Source organism: Schistocerca serialis, chromosome 12, assembly GCF_023864345.2.
Source record: "Schistocerca serialis cubense isolate TAMUIC-IGC-003099 chromosome 12, iqSchSeri2.2, whole genome shotgun sequence".
Lineage (NCBI taxonomy): Eukaryota > Metazoa > Arthropoda > Insecta > Orthoptera > Acrididae > Schistocerca > Schistocerca serialis.
Window position 1 is genome coordinate 125,461,453 of NC_064649.1, and position 19,423 is coordinate 125,480,875.

At 45.2% G+C, this 19,423-nt stretch overlaps 1 protein-coding gene across 1 annotated transcript in view; it reads left to right on the top strand.

Moving 5' to 3' along the window:
- The window catches only part of LOC126427993 (RNA-binding protein 25-like), a 39,984-nt gene extending 21,698 nt beyond the window's left edge, over window positions 1-18,286 (top strand). Inside the window, exons 2-3 of the mRNA XM_050089877.1 lie at window positions 8,715-8,926; window positions 17,424-18,286. Coding sequence (XP_049945834.1) covers window positions 8,715-8,926; window positions 17,424-18,286 — 1,075 coding nt within the window. The remainder of the gene's footprint in view (window positions 1-8,714; window positions 8,927-17,423) is intronic.
- The last annotated feature ends 1,137 nt before the right edge of the window (window positions 18,287-19,423 follow it).

The following is a 19,423-nucleotide window of genomic DNA, read 5'->3' on the forward strand; positions in this document are numbered from 1 at the left end:
TTTCACTTACTATTGGCTGCTTTTGGTGCTATACGTACATTTTTCTTCACAAGTAAGAGAGATTCTTTGATGAATTTTGTACAGCATACAAACCATACTTACAGATGTATGAAACTCTAGAATTTTCCAAATCTATTAAAAACTGTGGTAAAAATTGAGATTATTAACTACAAAATTTGATTTTTTTCTAAACATAAAGTTTAAAATGTAACAGATCATTCATTTTTTCATAAATTAAATAGATTCTAGAGTTTCAGACACCTGTAAGTATGGTTTGAATGCTGTGCAAAATTCATCGAAGAGTCTCTCTTACTTATGAAGAAACGTGTGCCTATAGCAAGAAATGCAGCCATTAGTGAGTGAAAAAATGATGAAATTTCATATCTAAAAAAAATTATTTTGTTATGTTTTTGCACTTCCACTGCTACGAGTGTGAATCCTGAATCCTTCCTGGTCACGCTGAGAAAGTTTTATGCATTTATTTGTAAAAGTATAGACAATAGAAAATAAAATGGCCTGTGGTGCCTCTCCTGCTCCAAGTCAGCCCGTTTGACGTCCTACCCCCCTTAAGCGATTTATGGAAATGACAGAACACCTAAATCAGGATGGCCGGACGCGAGTTCGATTCGTTGTCCTCCCGAATGCGAGTTCACTGTGTTAAGCACTGACAAGTGGAAGACGAGGTATGGAGTACGTCGACTACATGAGCGCGGAATAGAGCTCTGGCCGAGCTGAGGCCGTTTCGGAATTTATTACACCGTTAAAAAAAAAAAAATCATAACTGAAGAAACTGTCTAATGAACAGATTTACAACTGCGAGGAATATGATTTAAATTTCAAAATGTTGCCAGAAAAACACTTGCTTCTTCGGAAGAAAAAAGTGCTCCTAGGCACTAAGGCAGCTTCAAATGTAACTGGAAGTCATAAACTAAATTGGGAAAACAGAGAAAGCTAGAGCATTTAAGAAGGTAACCAGGACAGACTTTCTATTTATCTATAATCATTAGAATAATGTTTGGATGAATCGGGAAATCCTTAAGAATCGGGTTTTGAGCTCATTTGTACCGGATGACAACAACTTCTTAAAAGGAAAGGGATTGTCATGCAAAGCTGTTTTGACAGTGGATGGGTATTTGGAGCGTCGGTGATTGGGCCTTAAGAGAAAGGATGGAGTGGAAAAACTGGTCCGTGTTTTGTGCCCTGTGGGGCACTAGAGGAGCACCGAACGTGATGGTGTGGTGTCAACAGCAGCGCCTGCGTGCTCGAGAGACCAGGAAGTCAGTGCAGAAGAGAACGGCCTCTCTTCTGTCGGGATGGGCCATCAGCAGTCGGGATATGACGATGCGAGCGCCATTCCGAAGTTGAGCCGCGGGCAGGAAAGGGTAACGGCGGCGGGCGGGCGATATCGCTTTCGACTTGGGAGGGCGGAATGGCAGGCAAATTAGGACGGACCGCGGGGGCGGTGGGGGTGGTGGGGTGAGGCGAGCCGAGCAACACGTGTGGGGCGACTGGCCTGGTATGCAGGAGAGGGCAGAGGTGGTCTTAGTATCTGTGGCAACATCGCTCTCCGGTGTAGACACTTACATAGCCAATAACAAGTAGTACATCGGACAAAACCGCTTCACTGCGGGGGGCAAGGTGAAGTTTACTTAACCACGGATTAAGCTCGTGACCAGGGCAGCTGATAGCGTGCCAGACTTCACACGGGCTGGGTGGGCGGGCCATGGGCTGTATAAGGCTCCGACTGTACCGTACTTGCTACTGCACGACATTTCATTTAGACATACCAAAAAAGAGTTTTGCATCGCCTAGATTCCCAGAACTCCTGAAGATAGACGTTGACTGTGGATATTGTACCACAAACACAGCCCCTTTGCCGGAACCGCGGGACCGCTACGGTCGCAGGTTCGAATCCTGCCTCGGGCATGGATGTGTGTGACGTCCTTAGGTTAGTTAGGTTTAAGTAGTTCTAAGTCTAGGGGACTGATGACCTCAGATGTTAAGTCCCATAGTGCTTAGAACCATTTCAACACTCCCTTTGACTGTTCAGAGACATCACTAAACCCACCCAAAGATGTCAACAACCATGCATGAGCAGCGCCTATTAGACGGAGGGGGTCCAACAGTCGATCAGTTCCAGTCGTTCCACCAGGAAGGAGCTACACGGTTCGTGTTGTCTGCAGTTCAACCATGCTAGACGGCCAATACCGCGGTTAGATCGAGTCCGCAATGTTACTTTCTGCCAGGAAAGGCTCTCAACAAGGGAAGGGGCCAGGCGTCTCGGAGTAAACCAAAGCGATGTTGTTCGGACATGGAGGATGCCTCGCTTAGGCCGCCCAAGGGCAGTGGATGCCCGCTACCTACGGATTATGGCTCGGAGGAACCCTGACAGCAAAGCCACCATGTTGAATAATGCTTTTCGTGCAGCCACAGGACGTCGAGTTACGACTCAAACTGTGCGCAATAGGCTGCATGATGCACAACTTCACTCCCGACGTCCATGGCGAGGTCCATCTTTGCAACCACACACCACGCAGCTCAATACAGATGGGCGGAACGACATGCCGCGTGGACCGCTCAGGACTGGCATCACGTTCTCGTCACCGATGAGTGTCGCATATGCCTTCAACCAGACAATCGTCGGAGACGTGTTTGGAGGCAACCCGGTCAGGCTGAACGCCTTAGACACATTATTCAGCGAGTGCAGTAAGGTGGAGGTTCCCTGCTGTTTTTGGGTCCCATTATGTGAGGCCGACGTACGCCGCTGGTGGTCATGGAAGGCGCCATAACGGCTGTACGATGCGTGAATGCCATCCGCAGGCCGATAGTGCAACCATACCGGCAGCATATTGGCGAGGCACCCGTCTTCATGGACGACAAGTCGCGATCCCATCGTGCATATCTCGTGAATGACTTCCTTCACGATAACGACGTCGGAGAATATGGCGGCCAATCGAGGCACATGCCAGTGGCCTGCGGGTCTTCAGACTGCTCCTCCAGGACATCAAACACTCTCCTGCTTCTATGGGGTCGAGCTCCGTCTTGCATGAACCACATCTTGTCGAAATCAGGGACACTTTGGACAATGGGGGGCCGTTCGGCAGTCACCATGCCATCGAGGAATATCGCACCAGTTATTCCGTGACTGGTCGTTGCCCACCATAGAGTCTTCCGACTTCTCGATCGCGAAATGCGGATTCCCAGTCCCACAAATGCGCGAATTTTGCTTACTGTGTAACTCATCCGAATGAAAGTAGGCTTCGTTGCTAAACCGAACTATATTAATTCCTGTCATGCCCCGCGGCCAACCCTGCAGCTTGTATGTCCTAGCGCAAAAAATTCAGAAGTTATGACGATTTTACTTCGTGTAGTTCAATAATTGTCAGCCAGTAGCTTGAAAATAGCAGCTGTAGCCGTAACGGGCCTATCACAATAAAAAAATCTCTTGTATATATATATATATATATATATATATATATATATATATATATATATATATATATATATATATATATAATGATGTGACTACAAGACTTAGTCACGACTCGAACCCAGAAGAACGTAAAAAAAGCTAGTAGTAAGCTAATACTGAAATTTACAGAAAAAACACTTCTTATATTTATGAACACAATTATAAAATGGAAAAACAGTGAAATAATAGCCTACTCGGATATCTCGGTTGAATGATTTACGAATGCGACTAGTATGACGAGCTACAAAACCTGCTAACATCTTGTTGTATCATACCTGTTAGTATACTTTACGGTGACTGCCGCAGTCTATTATTTAACGGAACTAAGTTTACTGCAATGATGCGGCAGTTACGACCAATGGCTGATGGATTTTTCATGGTGTGTTGTGTACCAAACGTCTTTTGCTGTTGTTAAGATCTATAATTAATGACTATTCGACCCCATTCTCAGAGTCAACCCCGATCTACTTATCAGTGTGCAAGACATCATCTCACGTGCGGAGTCGCTTTCCACGCCATCGGCCTGATACGAAGTACCACACGTCGCGGCAAATATGTTGTAATGTCTGGGTCTTAACAAAAAAAAAATCTAATTACATAAATATGAAGGCTCGATTAAGAGGAGGTACGTCAAAATGCCACGACACCTACCTCTTATGAGTGTGTCATGGGACCCAGAAACCACCTACATAGCCTTATTTCGGAAAACACGTATTCAATTTTAATGTTTATCCTGTTGGGTAAGAACATACATTACCCATATTTCGCAACTTAATTTTTAGTATCGTTACTAACAAATCCGCTTCACCCAATGCAGCTGTACTTTGCTGATGCGTATGCCATCGTATGATAACTACGAGGAGGAGGAGGAAGCGAGTAGAACACATACTGGGCAAAAAATTCTACTTTTTGTGTTGGTCAACGTGCACTTAGCTGAACAGACCGCTGTTTTATTCTCCACTTCTGTCGTAACCTTAAACCACACACTCAATTTCACTGAATTTGTAATTTTGCATTAAATATTGATTCATACAATGAGCGAGCGATCAACTTCCTTAAGGGCAGCTAAAGAGACTATAGAAGAACTGTACCAAACCCTCCTAGAAGGAGGAATCTTGCTTTCTCAAAATGAGTATGGATGTGATTTATTAAACTCTACAAAAAACCTTGTCCGAAAAATCTTAATTTCCTGGATCGCGTTCATATATAGAAATTGAAATTTGATGTCTAGACTAGTTTCAGTGGTCAAGATAACCATCCTCTGATCTGCGAACCAGCACAAGAAACAAAGTCACCTTAGGAAAAATTTCTTTTTTACAGAATAATCTTCGAACATTGTCTGGTTCGCATATCGGAGGATGGTTGCGTTTCAACTGAAACTTGTCTACTCATCACATTTTAATTTCTATGTACGCTATCTAGGCAATCAAAAGATTTCTAGAAATTATCCTTTTTAATTTTAAGAATAAGGTATGATTGGGATTGTATAACTCCCACTGCCATTTAGTTAAGTTTTACAGATGGATTTTTTTTTTCAATACCTCAACTTAAACCAAGTTCGTAGACTCTCAGAAAGAAACAAACGTCCTTCCCCGAATACGAAGTCTGTTTCCTTCACTACATCGTAAATGGCGCAGTTTCTTAAGGGTATCAGTCTTTTATTTTCTTCACTACAACAAAAGTGACATATTAATAATGTTAAGCGGTTTGTAATAAACAAGGAAATCAATTCTCTTTACTTTTTAGAATATTTAAAATCCTAGAACACACTAAATGTGTTTTCGTTCATATAATGTTTTACCACTGTCTCTCTAGCTGCTTATGACTTAAGCTACACATGTAAACCAACGTAAAATTTATCGCGTAATTATCAGTACGTAATTTATAGAGCGTGTCCGGGAAGGAATGGTCAAGTATTCAGGGAAGAGACTAATAAACATGGACTCTGAAATTCATACCTTAAGAGCTAAGGGCACTTTTTCATCTTCACTCCTGTGAACCATCTTTGCTGCTCAACAGGTGCTTGTAGCTTGTAAGTTATGAGTTTTAGAGTGAACGTTTACTAGACAAATTTGTTTCTAATTATCCTTCCTGTCGTACTCTCGAATAGTGACCATTCCTACACCAGAACGATCTTGCATAGAAATATCGATCTGAAATTCGTGTGAATTTCGACAAGATGTTACCACGCAACAAAAAAATTTCAGACCGAGTAAGACACAAAACCAATTGAAAATAGAGAAAATATGCTTTAACACGTGCAAGTGAAGCAAAAGTAATCAAAGTGCGTCTTGCACAAATTCGAAATTGTTTCCAATTGTTTTTAGCAAACACGGAAAGTAACCGAGCGATAGCACATCCAACAGACGAATATTTTACTAATCTCATGTACAATACGCTTTACGGATAGAACGAATGTAGACGTACTCTCCACATATCATAATATGATAGTGTGGTCTTTGTTGTGCGTAAACAATTGCAGTGGTCGACGAAATATGGACTGGACGGTCACAAATCGCAGTTATTCGTATTAGGGCGACATATATCCCACAAACAGAACAAGTAGTTAAATGCTGTCAAATAGCACTAACGTCTTTAAAACAAGGAAAACAAAAGTTTACTCACGACTTTACGAACGCAGTTTCCAGCTGTTGGCTGATTCACTTACCTGTAACAGAAAAAGTAAGATTAGCTTCAAAGAACGGAGAGACGTTTATACAGATGAAATTTTGAAACCCCCCTCTCTCTCTCTCTCTCTCTCTCTCTCTCTCTCTCTCTCTCTCTCTGTGTGTGTGTGTGTGTGTGTGTGTGTGTGTGTGTGTGTGTGTGTGTGTGTGTGTGTGTGTGTGTGTGCGCGCGCGCGCCCACGCACGAAGAGACACTAAAATTCTCTGTGGGGAGAAATTTACATTATAAATACATTCGAGAAGAAGGCACAAAGAAGATGAATTTGCAAGAGGTAAATCGCAAATAATCATGGACACAAATGAATTAATCAGGCAGCGAGAAAATTGTGAAATGTTCGATACCGTCAAAGAGGTTAAAATTCTCTAGGAACATGGGAACAAGAGGTTTTCCCTTCCTATTTCACCGGGTGGCGAAACATAGCAAGGCGCCCTTAGACCACGCGGTTACCCCGCTCGGCTCTGCTACCATAGAAGTAGCTATTTTTCCACAAATGACGATATCTAGCCGTATTATTTCTTCTGCACAATCACTGATGTAATGTCTGAACACCAACATCAACCGTTAGAATACAAAAGTTTTCATTTAAATCCTAAATGAAGTGTAGAATCAAATACGTCAGTTCTTAATTGAAAAAACAGGCACACTTGATATTTGTCGATTACAGCACCGTCTATCAAAGATGGGAAACGTACATATTTTTTGCGTACATCCGGGGTACTCAATACAAATGGGGGCTTCCCATTTGAAAATACAGAATTAACCCCACACAGGCGGCCGCGGTGGCCGAGCGGTTCTAGGCGCTTCAGTCCGGAACCGCACGACTGCTACGGTCGCAGGTTCGAATCCTGCCTCGGGCATGGATTTGTGTGATGTCCTTAGGTTAGTTAGGTTTAAGTAAAGTTCTAGGCGACTGATGACCTCAGATATGAAGTGCCATAGTGCTCAGAGCCATTTTTTGAACAGTGCTGGAAAAACTCTTACGTTATTTGATTTTCAAACAGCTGAGCAAAACTGAACATACCCAGACATTTCTCTCTTTACCTATTCTGATCATCACTAAACGGTCACACAATATTTTTTAGCGTAACGCAATCTGACTTTCAATTATCTATACAAAAGAATAGCCTCGACCAACAATAACCTATACCTTTCATGAATCACTTACCTCACAAAAACCTTCGTTGCTCGAACTACTGTAATACAGCGAGCGCCAATACTGCCAGCTAAATAAAAGATTCCAACTACTGAAGGCACTAACTACTGATAGGCATAGTTAGCAAATGAAAGATTTTGATAGAGAACAAACAATGTATTTACCTTGACAGCGTTCAAAAGTCATAACATATCAGTTCACGACATCCAGTCTTACAAATTTCCATTTTATGACGGACACACATCCAGATCGTCCGCTTACATTAACCTCTCAAAACTCCGTCATCTCTCCCCCCACATCCACCACTGCTGGCGGCTCACCTCCAACTGCACAAGCCTACGCGCTGTTCACATCCAACTGCCCAACACTACAATAGCGAATATTCTAATAATGCAAACCAGCCACAGGCTGCACACAGCGCAGTCAGTGATTTTCATACAGAGCACTACGTGGCGTTACCAACATAAATACCTAAACAGCGTAACAACTTTCAGCATTGCAGCTCGTCAGCAATCGTAAGTATCGAAATAATTATGAAAAATCCGCCTCGATTGCACAGACTACCTGGTGCTTACCTAGGTTTCAGCGTGGGTAACCACGCCTTCTTCAGAACAAATATAAAACAGGTTGTCTAAATAGGCATAGTCAAAGGCTACAACCAACACCTACAGCGGCAATGCCCCATAAAATGTTTTTACAAATACACGGTACATATGTACCAAGTTAATAATATTACTTATCTCAACCCTGTGTGTGCTGCCTCGCCCCAGCCAACGTACGAGAGTTCGGTGGAGAGCCCGTGACCATCGTACGTTGGCTGGGTTGAGATAAGAAATATTATTGACTTGGTACATATGTACGGCGTATTTGTAAAAAAAATTATGGGGTCTTGCCGCTGTAGGTGTTGATTGTAGCCTTTGACTATGCCTATTTAGACAAGCTGTTTTATATTTGTTCTAAAGAAGACGTGGTTACCCACGCTGAAACCTAGGTAAACACCAGGTAGTCTGTGCAATCGAGGAGGATTTTTCATAATTATTTCTAAACAGCGTACTTACAGTGGTTACGAGGTGGGCGGTTGTAGGACAGACTGATGTCCCCTGTATTAATATTAACTTTTCATGCAGAATTTTTTCTTTTTAATACGACGCACCATTTTCGAGATATTTAGTTGTCTCAAAACAAAGACCTTGTGCAATATTTTTTCTAGAGCATAGACACTTGCAAATGAAATTGTCACTGCTGCTTGTAAAGCAACAGAAGAAGCAGTGGAATGAAGTAAAGAAAGGAGACGAAGAAACAAAAATTCTTTGTGGAGTGGTAGCGAGGGCAAGTGGTCGACAGAAACATACCGCGGGAGGGGAGCGACTTCTCTGGCTTAATTCCTTATTCTGCATGCAGGAGGAAGACCTATCTGGACCTCCTTCGCTCCCGCTGCTTCCCACCCCCTCGGCGCCCAGACTCGGCTCAGGGTAACAATCTCACGGGGCCGTTTCCACCCCCTCCACCACACGCCGCCATTTATGAGTCGGGGGCGTATTTATTTTACGGAGAATTGGATGTTGTTTTGTCTCGGCGGCTCTCGGCGGCCGCGCCGAATCTCGGCAGCGAGAGTGAGTAGAGGAGGAGATTGAGTAGGAGCGGGGCGGGGTTGGGTGGGGAGGTTGCGAGGGCCAGGAAGAGCCGGCCAGATCGCTATCTCGCGACTGCGCGTCCGACACGGCTCTTATACAGGACCGCCTCCCCCGCCCCCTCCTACGAGGGAGGGAGGGAGGGAAAGGTTGTTCTCATCTCGGCAAGAGACTGCGTTCTGCGTCCTCCCCGGCTGCCCTTCGGCCATTCGCGGAGCTGCTATATTCGTACCCACGTGGCGCTGCCGGAAGTGCCTCCCCGAGTTATGGCTGCCAGCTTCAAAATAAACAAGGAGCTAACTTATTTTCGTGAGCACTCGCGCACATATGAACTGCTTTTACTTCGTGTCCGGACGTCGGTCTGCATGACGCGAGAATGTTAGACAGTAGAGAGCACCTACAAATCAACTCGCTTGCACGCAAACTTGTACTGCGAACTGCAGAAGTTCGTCCATTTGCTGATAACTGCACACTTCCCCCGAAAACTATTTTTTACCTATTCCCGGCTAAGGATTCGGACATAGGGAACATCCATCGGCATTTATAAGCCGGTGATGTTACCAAGAATGTCTGTTGAACACAAAGCCACATTGTGATGATACAGGGCTTTCTTCTGTATCAGTTGTCGAAGCAAAGAGGTATGGTAAGTGTCCACGCGGATTTATTAATTTTTTATACAGGGTGTTACAAAAAGGTACGGCCAAACTTTCAGAAAACATTCCTGACACACAAATAAAGAAAAGATATTATGTGGACATGTGTCCGGAAACGCTTTATTTCCATGTTAGAGCTCATTTTAGTTTCGTCCACCTACGCTCAATGGAGCACGTTATCATGATTTCATACGGGATACTCTACCTGTGCTGCTAGAACATGTGCCTTTACAAGTACGACACAACATGTGGTTCATGCACGATGGAGCTCCTGTACATTTCAATCGAAGTGTTCGTACGCTTCTCAACAACAGATTCGGCGACCGATGGATTGGTGGAGGCGGACCAATTCCATGGCCTCCACGCTCTCCTGCCCTCAACCCTCTTGACTTTCATTTGTGGGGGCATTTGAAAGTTCCTGTCTACGCAACCCCGGTAGAGACTCTTCGTGCTCGTATTGTGGACGGCTGTGAAACAATACGCCATTCTCCAGGGCTGCATCAGCGCATCATCAGGGATTCCATGCGACGGAGGGTGGATGCATGTGTCCTCGCTAACGGAGGACATTTTGAACATTTCCAGTAACAAAGTGTTTGAAGTCACGCTGGTACGTTCCGTTGCTACGTGTTTCCATTCCATGATTAATGTGATTTGAAGAGAAGTAATAAAATGAGCTCTAACATGGAAAGTAAGAGTTTCCAGTCACATGTGCACACAACATATTTTATTTCTTTGCGTGTGAGGAATGTTTCCTGAAAGTTTGGCCGTACCTTTTTGTAACACACTGTACAACAAATTCAGTGTTTTTATGGACACTAACAGAAATAAAATGACAACACGAAGAAATAGTTGTGCAACATGTGTGTTTCTACATCTGAAAAATTGTGTCTATTAAAGTTTCACACCAGACGAATAGTAGAGATAGTAGTGGCACTATGACGATGCGAATAAAATTTATTTTTCAAAATGGTTCAAAAGGTTCTGAGGACTATGGGACTTAACATCTGAGTTCATCAGTCCCCTAGAACGTAGAACTACTTAAACCTAACTAACCTAAGGACATCACACACATCCATGCCCGAGGCAGGATTCGAACCTGCGACCGTAGCGGTCTCGCGGTTCCAGACTGCAGCGCCTAGAACCGCACGGCCACTTTGGCCGGCAAATTTGTTTTTAAATACTCGCTGTAACCGTCGCAATCGTTAGTTGCCTTTAGATTCGACGTGGTCAGTTGATACGCCATTATCAACATCTCACTGAGTTTGAACGAGGTGGTGTAATAGGGCTACTAGAAGCTGTATGTTCCTTCTGCGGCAGTCCTGAAAGACTTGACGGGAATGTACCCACTGTATATGATTACTGGCAGCGGCGGTTACGAGAATGTACGGTCACAAGAAAACCGGGCTCTGGACGATCGAGTCGTACTGCTGAGAGGGAAGACCATCGCGTTCGGCGTATGGCTCTGGCGCATCGTGCTGTATCTGCAGCAAAATCGACCTGCAGTCGGCACCACAGTGACAAATACTGTCACAAATCGGTTACTTCAAGGGCAGCTTCGAGCCAAACGTCCTCTAACGGGCATTCCACTAACTCCAAACCACCGCCATCACTGACGTCAAGCGAGTGTTCTTTGTTTTCTGATGAAAGCTGGTTCTGCCTCAGTGCCAGTGATGGCCGTGCGTTGGGTGCGCTAGGCACACCGGACCTTTGCCTGGAGCTGTGGTCAGGGGTGCGATGTAGTATGACAACGGGAGCACTCTCGCAGTTATCCCACGCACTCTTACTCCAAATCTGCACGTAGATCTGGTGATTCGACCTTTTGTGTTCATGAACAGCATTCCACAGGGTGTTTTCCAACAGGATAACACTCACCCACGTACCGCTGTTGCAGCTCACCATCTACTGTGCGTCGGTATGTTGCCTTGAGCTGCTCGATCACCAGACCTGTCTCCAATGGAACATGTATGGGACGTTATCGAACAATAACTCCAGCGTCATTCACAAACAACGTTGACCTTCCCTGTAGTGACTGCCCAAGTGTGACACGCATGGAACTCCATCCTACAAACTGCCATCCGGCACCTATGCATCACAATGTGCGCACTTTTGCATTAAACATTCTAACGGTTGGTTGGTTTGTGGGATTGAAGGTACCAGACTGCTACGGTCATCGGTCCCAAACATTCTAACGGTTTAACCGCTTGTTAATGTACCAGCAGTTTACATCTGCAATAGTTTCTCGCGCTTACATAAACGTGTGATCTTGCAACGTTAAACACTTAAATATGTCACATAAACAAATGTCTTCCCGAAATTTCATTACACATTTTTTGATGTTGCGGTTCTACCCGCCAGTGTACTATGTTAAAAATGGTTTAAATGGCTCTGAGTACTATGCGACTTTTCTGAAGTCATCAGTCCCCTAGAACTTAGAACTAATTAAGCCTAACTAACCTAAGGACATCACACACATCCATGGCCGAGGCAGGATTCGAACCTGCGACCGTAGCGGTCGCTCGGTTCCAGACTGTAGCGCCTAGAACCGGACGGCCACTCCGGCCGGCTATTATGTTAATTTTTCTTTGAGAATTACAAATGTGCGTGTTTGTGTTCTGCGTTTCATGAGGGGGCATAGCCGCAGCCGAAAGGATTTTCAACATTGTACGTTATGCTGTTGTCGCCGGAGTAGACTTCAAAGAGCTGACGGGTGCATGCAAGAAGAAGACACCGCAAGTTACCCGTACACGTTATGAAAAAAAAAAAAAAAACTTCGCCCGAACGGGCCATGAACGCCCAACGGTACCGACCGGCCGCCGTGTCATCCTCAGCCCACAAGCGTCACTGCATTCGGATATGTGGAGGAGCATGTGGTCAGCACACGATTCTCCTGGCCGTATGTCGGTTTACGGGACCGGAGCCGCTACTTTTCAATCAAGTTTGCCACACAAGGGTTGAGTGTACCCCGCTTGCCAACAGCGCTTGGCAGACCGGGCGGTCACCCATCCAGTTGCTATCCTAGCCCGACAGCGCTTAACTTCAGTGACCCCACGGGAAGCGGTGTTCTCACTGCGGCAAGGCCGTTGGCCTTGTGGGTACATTAATGACTTTGTTCACGTGCCCCCATTGTCAAGAACACTGGTACAGCTGAGAGAACGCATCAGCGCGGCTCTGATTGTCGTTAACAGGACAGCTGCTTACAAGAATAATATACAGAAGAATGGAAAAGAAAATTGAGCATGCGTTAGGTGACGATCAGTTTGGCTTTAGGAAAAGTAAAGGGACGAGAGAGGCAATTCTGACGTTACGGCTAATAATGGAACCAAGGCTAAAGAAAAATCAAGACACTTTCATAGGATTTGTCGACCTGGAAAATGCGTTCGACAATATAAAATGGTGCAAGCTGTTCGAGACTGAAAAAAGTAGGGGTAAGCTATAGGGAGAGACGGGTCATATACAATATGTACAACAACCAAGAGGGAATAATAAGAGTGGACGATCAAGAACGAAGTGCTCGTATTAAGAGGGGTGTAAGACAAGGCTGTAGCCTTTCGCCCCTACTCTTCAGTCTGTACATCGAGGAAGCAATGATGGAAATAAAAGAAAGGTTGAGGAATGGAATTAAAATACAAGGTGAAAGGATATCAATGATACGATTCGCTGATGACATTGCTATCCTGAGTGAAAGTGAAGAAGAATTAAATGATCTGCTGAACGGAATGAACAGTCTAATGAGTACACAGTATGGTTTGAGAGTAAATCGGAGAAAGACGAAGGTCATGAGAAGTAGTAGAAATGAGAACAGCGAGAAACTTAACATCACGATTGACGGTCACGAAGTCAATGAAGTTAAGGAATTCTGCTACGTAGGCAGTAAAATAACCAATGACGGACGGGGCAAGGAGGACATCAAAAGCAGACTCGCTATGGCAAAAAAGGCATTTCTGGCCAAGAGAAGTCTACTAATATCACATACCGGCCTTAATTTGAGGAAGAAATTTCTGAGGATGTACGTCTGGAGTACAGCATTGTATGGTAGTGAAACATGGACTGTGGGAAAACCGGAACAGAAGAGAATCGAAGCATTTGAGATGTGGTGCTATAGACGAATGTTGAAAATTAGGTGGACTGATAAGGTAAGGAATGAGGAGGTTCTACGTAGAATCGGGGAGGAAAGGAATATGTGGAAAACACTGATAAAGAGAAGGGACAGGATGATAGGACATCTGCTAAGACATGAGGGAATGACTTCCATGGTACTAGAGGGAGCCGTAGAGGGCAAAAACTGTAGAGGAAGACAGAGATTGGAATACGTCAAGCAAATAATTGAGGACGTAGGTTGCAAGTGCTACTCTGAGATGAAGAGGTTAGCACAGGAAAGGAATTCGTGGCGGGTCGCATCAAACCAGTCAGTAGACTGATGACCAAAAAAACAAAACAGGATGTCAACGCTACACAATGTATGGAACGAACTCGACCACCGCTTGGGCGTGTGTCGTGTGACCAGAGCGGCACTCACGGAACACTTCTAGAGTGCAAAAGGCAATCTCGTTTGCTCTTGCACGCTAAGGCCTAATATAAAACTTTCAAAACGAAAAATGAAATGATGTATGATAAGTTATTAGTGGGACCCATATCAGTCAATTTTTGTGATAGCCACGCTTGTAGAACCGCGTATATTGAATTTCTCTCATGGCAGTAGTTTGTACCTGGTGTTCCGACATAAAACAGCTTATGTCTTCGTAAAAGACGATAAAAGTGATTGTGAAATGAATTAGTTTGGAAAATAGTGAATCCTTTTTTACTGAGATCTTTTTTTACATCACGAGCATCAGCGAATTTTTTTCTTATAATTTCTATGTAGTGATATTTAACGTCTAACTTCGTAAGATTAGAAAAACATGTAACAAACTTTAAATATCGAAATATCTGCGGAAACATGGGTAAAGATGAGTATCTACAGAAAGAGATTTGTTTTGTCATTGAGAAGCGACTAAGGTGATCACAACAACTTAGTCAACAAAGTTTCAACTGGCCAGATGGAAATGACTGCACTCGCTGATCGCTGAACGAGGAACCATCTGTATGGAACTGCTTGCGCGTTACGGTGCTGATCGCGACATTTTTTGTCGAACATCCTCACAGGTGATGAAACGTTAGTTTCGTCACTTCGAACCGGAAGAAAAAGTTCAAAGCCGCAACCTCAGCCGGTAATGTCATGGCGACGGTCTTCTGTGACTTTGGAGTTAGTTTGATGTCCTCCTCCATGGTACACCTATAAACTCTGAAGTGCACTGTGCGGCCATAAGGAAATTTAAGATACCACTTCAGCGTGTCCGTCACCACAAAAACGCAAACGAAGTTCTCCTTCTCCACGACAACGTGACGGATCACACGAGTCTGCGCACCAGAATGCAGCTCACAAAATTTCAGTGGACTGTTCCTTCTCATCCAGCCTACAGTTCGGACCTCGCACCTGCCTACTTCCATGTTTTTGGCCCAATTGTTTCTGTTTTGTTTTACGGTTCAAAAACAACTAGGCCCATACGTGCCCAAGTCAGAACCGCAGAACACCAAGGCAAAAAAAGTAGTTCAAAGCGACTACACATTACGCCCAATCGATGGAAGGAAAGGCAGCTAAAAGCAGGTAGTAGTCCATAAGATACGTCATAAGAAAAAGAGAGGTCCTCAACATTAAATGTCTTTCGCCATACTGCTACGACGCATGAAAAGTGAAACAATCCGCGCGTCGTTCGCTAAAACGGCCAACAACTCAGACGGCAAACACAAATGGGAAAGTACGCGGCTAAAAAAAAAAACAGCATTACGTCAGGAAATGGCGGAATGTCCAAAGCTGAGAGCAATGAGACCAAAGTGGCGGAGCACCACTTAAGAGATGGCGACGGATATAAAGAAGTGCCCGATATCCAACCTAGCTTGATCTCTTCCTGGCTAGAGGGCCGAGAGGACGTCGTCAAAGCCTCTGGGAGAGGTTTAATTTCCCAGAGTTTGTTTCCATGAAGGGAGGACCAATGGAGATACCACCTGCTGACAGACGGCAAGACAGAGATCTTGAGGGGGAATGGAAGGACTAGCGGGCTGAGGTACGAGGACTGCAGTCTTGGCAGACCAAAGGGACCAGGAACGCACATGAACATCACAGTGGCTCGCAGGTTTCCTGGACCCGTCGCACTATGGGATGGACGGTGTACAGCACACACAAGCTTTGAAGGGCACTGAGATGGTCGGAGCAGATGACGCATGTGTCGAATGCATGGCCTGATACAGAGCGAAGAGCTCTGTTCTGGAAGCCGATACCGAAAAACGTCGGCGCCAATGACGAAGGCACATCCGACTCCACGGTCAGTCCGAGAGCAGTCAGTGTATACAAAGTAACTGTCGCGAAGTTCCATGCGAAGGTCGTGAAACTTACGGCGACAGAGCCAGGCTTGAGTAGTGTCCTTAGGAAGCGAATGAAGGCCAACGTGAACACGGACCGCTGCACGAAGTCAAGGTCGTGAAGGATTCACACCCACCGGGAAAGTGGCAGATGGCGTGTGGAGCAAGGGCCGAAAGCAAACCACAAGAGGTAACAGGAAAGAGGGACGGCGCCCCGCCCCCCCCCCCCCCCCCATACTGGCGATCAAAGGAGTCATCGAAGGAGGAGGCATAGGATGGGTGGCCACGCATGGAAGACAAACGGCGTGTGTATCTGCTGAGGAGAAAGTCACGGCGGTAGGACAACGTTAGTTCAGCAGATGGGGCTGTGAAAAAAGGTCAACCAATCGCTCGCTGACCGACCCCTCTCCAGGACGACAATGCCACAGCAGCGGCCACTATGCGGAGAGAACATACGCGCCGCACCCGAATAGTCGCGGCCCAGTCGAACAGCACCTTCACGATTAGCGACTTGCATAGAAACGTCAACGTTCATTTCTTCGCTTGAATCCTCTATGTATCAGACTTTGGAATTGTTATACTGAAGAGATTTCTTATTTAGTCGGGCACACTGCTTGCGACACATCTGTGTGACACAAACTTAAGTACTGTATTTGTTCATTTTGTACTAAAACTCATTAATGTGATTTGTTTGAATGTTGCCAAGCGATCAGAGAAAGCCGGTTTCCTAGACACCCCATATTCGACGAATAGGCAGGATTTAACACTACCAACGCGTCATTTCGGGAGCATCTCTTCAATAGTTGCTCCACCATTCTCATTCTTATGTTTCTTGTATACCACCAGATGGGAAAAGTATGTGTTCTATTCTTGCTTGCGCTCTTAATCGTCCACGGTTCTCTTTCATTAACGGCTACACTAGGAAAGACTTTCTAATACACACATTTATATTCGATGTTAACAAATTTCGTTGCTATTAGCACGAGATGAAGAATTAATACGAGATTTAATTTAGTACTTCCAGACAAGGCTTATTGTTGAATCTAACACAGAAACGGTGGGAGGAAGAGAGAGGCAGAAACGGGGAGAGGAAGAAACAGGGGGAGGTTCAAATGATTCCAACGGCTCTAAGCACTATGGGACTTAACATCTGAGGTCATCAGTCCCCTAGAACTTAGAACTACTTAAACCTAACTAATCTAAGGGCATCACACATCCATACCTGAGGCAGGATTCGCACCTGCGACTGTAGCGGTCGCACGGTTCCAGACTGAAACACCTACAACCGCTCGTCCACAGCGGCCGGCACAGGGGGAGGGGGGGAGAGAGGGAGAGGGAGAGGGAGAGGTGGTGGTGGTGGTGGTGGTGGTGGTGGTGGTGGTGGTGGTGGGGTAGAAGAGAGGGAGAGGCAGAAACGGGGGCACCAAAAGAGGGAGAGGCAGAAACGGGGCCACCAAGAGAGGGAGAGGCAGAAACGGGGTTACCAAGAGAGGGAGAGGCAGAAACGGGGGTACTAAGAGAGGGAGAGGCAGAACCGGGGGTACCAAGAGAGGGAGAGGCAGAAACTGGGGTACCAAGAGAGGGAGAGGCAGAAACTGGGGTACCAAGAGGGGAGAGGCAGAAACGGGGGTACCAAGAGGGGGAGAGGCAGAAACGGGGGTACCAGGAGAGGGAGAGGCAGAAACGGGGGTACCAAGAGAGGGAGAGGCAGAAACGGGGGTACCAAGAGAGGGAGAGACAGAAACGGGGGTACCAAGAGAGGAAGAGGCAGAAACGGGGGTACCAAGAGAGGGAGAGGCAGAAACGGGGGTACCAAGAGAGGGAGAGGCAGAAACGGGGGTACCAAGAGAGGGAGAGGCAGAAACGGGGGTACCAAGAGAGGAAGAGGCAGAAACGGGGGTACCAAGAGAGGAAGAGGCAGAAACGGGGGTACCAAGAGAGGGAGAGGCAGAAACGGGGGTACCAAGAGAGGGAGAGGCAGAAACGGGGGTACCAAGAGAGGGAGAGGCAGAAACGGGGCCATCAAGAGAGGGAGAGGCAGAAACGGGGCCACCAAGAGAGCGAGATGCAGAAACGGGGGTACCAAGAGAGGGAGAGGCAGAAACGGGGGTACCAAGAGAGGAAGAGGCAGAAACGGGGGTACCAAGAGAGGGAGAGGCAGAAACGGGGCCACCAAGAGAGGGAGAGGCAGAAACGGGGGTACCAAGAGAGGGAGAGGCAGAAACGGGGGTACCAAGAGAGGGAGAGGCAGAAACGGGGGTACCAAGAGAGGGAGAGGCAGAAACGGGGGTAACAAGTGAGGGAGGCAGAAATGGGGGAATGGGACGGGGGTAGGGGGAGAGGGGGAGATGGGTGGGGGACATGGAGAGGGATCAGGGCGCACTATTCGATGCAAAAACGTAGTAAACATGGACTCTAAAATGCTTAACAGCTATGAGTAGATTCGAAGTAGTGCCCCTAACTCTTAAGGTATGCCTTTTAGAGCCGTTGTTTACTGCAGAGTTATTCCAGTTTGGGTCCATGCTATTTCCTCTGAAAGTATGGGTACCAAAGATATTGCAATCGAAGAATTGTATTTTACAATACTGAAGTGCTGACAACTCTTAAATTAAAGTGTGCACTTTGGGCTATGTTAATAGAATTTTCTGCTCTGAATGATCGTTCTTATCATATCAGCGAATACTGATCACTGCTCATGGGACATCCATGTATATCAAGTTTGAGAAATGTGAAGTCCCTTCCATTATCAATTACCAACTAAAATTTCTACTCTTTTAGCAACAAAAGACCTCAAAGTATATTAACACTATACATATATATATATATTTTATAACACTTAAGGAGAAAAAAAAAATTTACGAGGAAAGCTGGTACGCTGTAATATAGTAAGTCAGTACTTATGCTTTGTGCAATCAGCCTCCTCTTTCATACCAATGAATTCATTTCAATTATCTTATATCGCGGGGTTAATTTCATTTAAAATGAATACGGTTGTTAATTGTTGCTGGATAATGGTACTCATCACATAGGTTGTTAATTGCTGCTGGATAGTGGTACTCATCACATATTTAATTTATCTGTTCCAAAGTTAACTGTTAAAAACCCTTTGAGACTGCCGTATGCGTTATGTCCAATAGCAATTAACAAATAAATAAACAAGTTTGAGTAACACTACAGACGTTAAATACACACACAGTACTAAATGCCGCAGGTTCTTACATCACACGTCTTATTACTACTTGACGACGGTGATACAGGATTATTTTACATTATTTGGTGCCACAGCTTAAATATTATCACGTAATACGTTAAAATGACTAAGATACGTGATCATGATCTGAGTATGGCGCTTATTTATTGTGAATAACAGAACAAAAATGAGCAGCTCCTGGATTTCTAAATTTGGCGTTTTCTAAACACAAAAACGGAG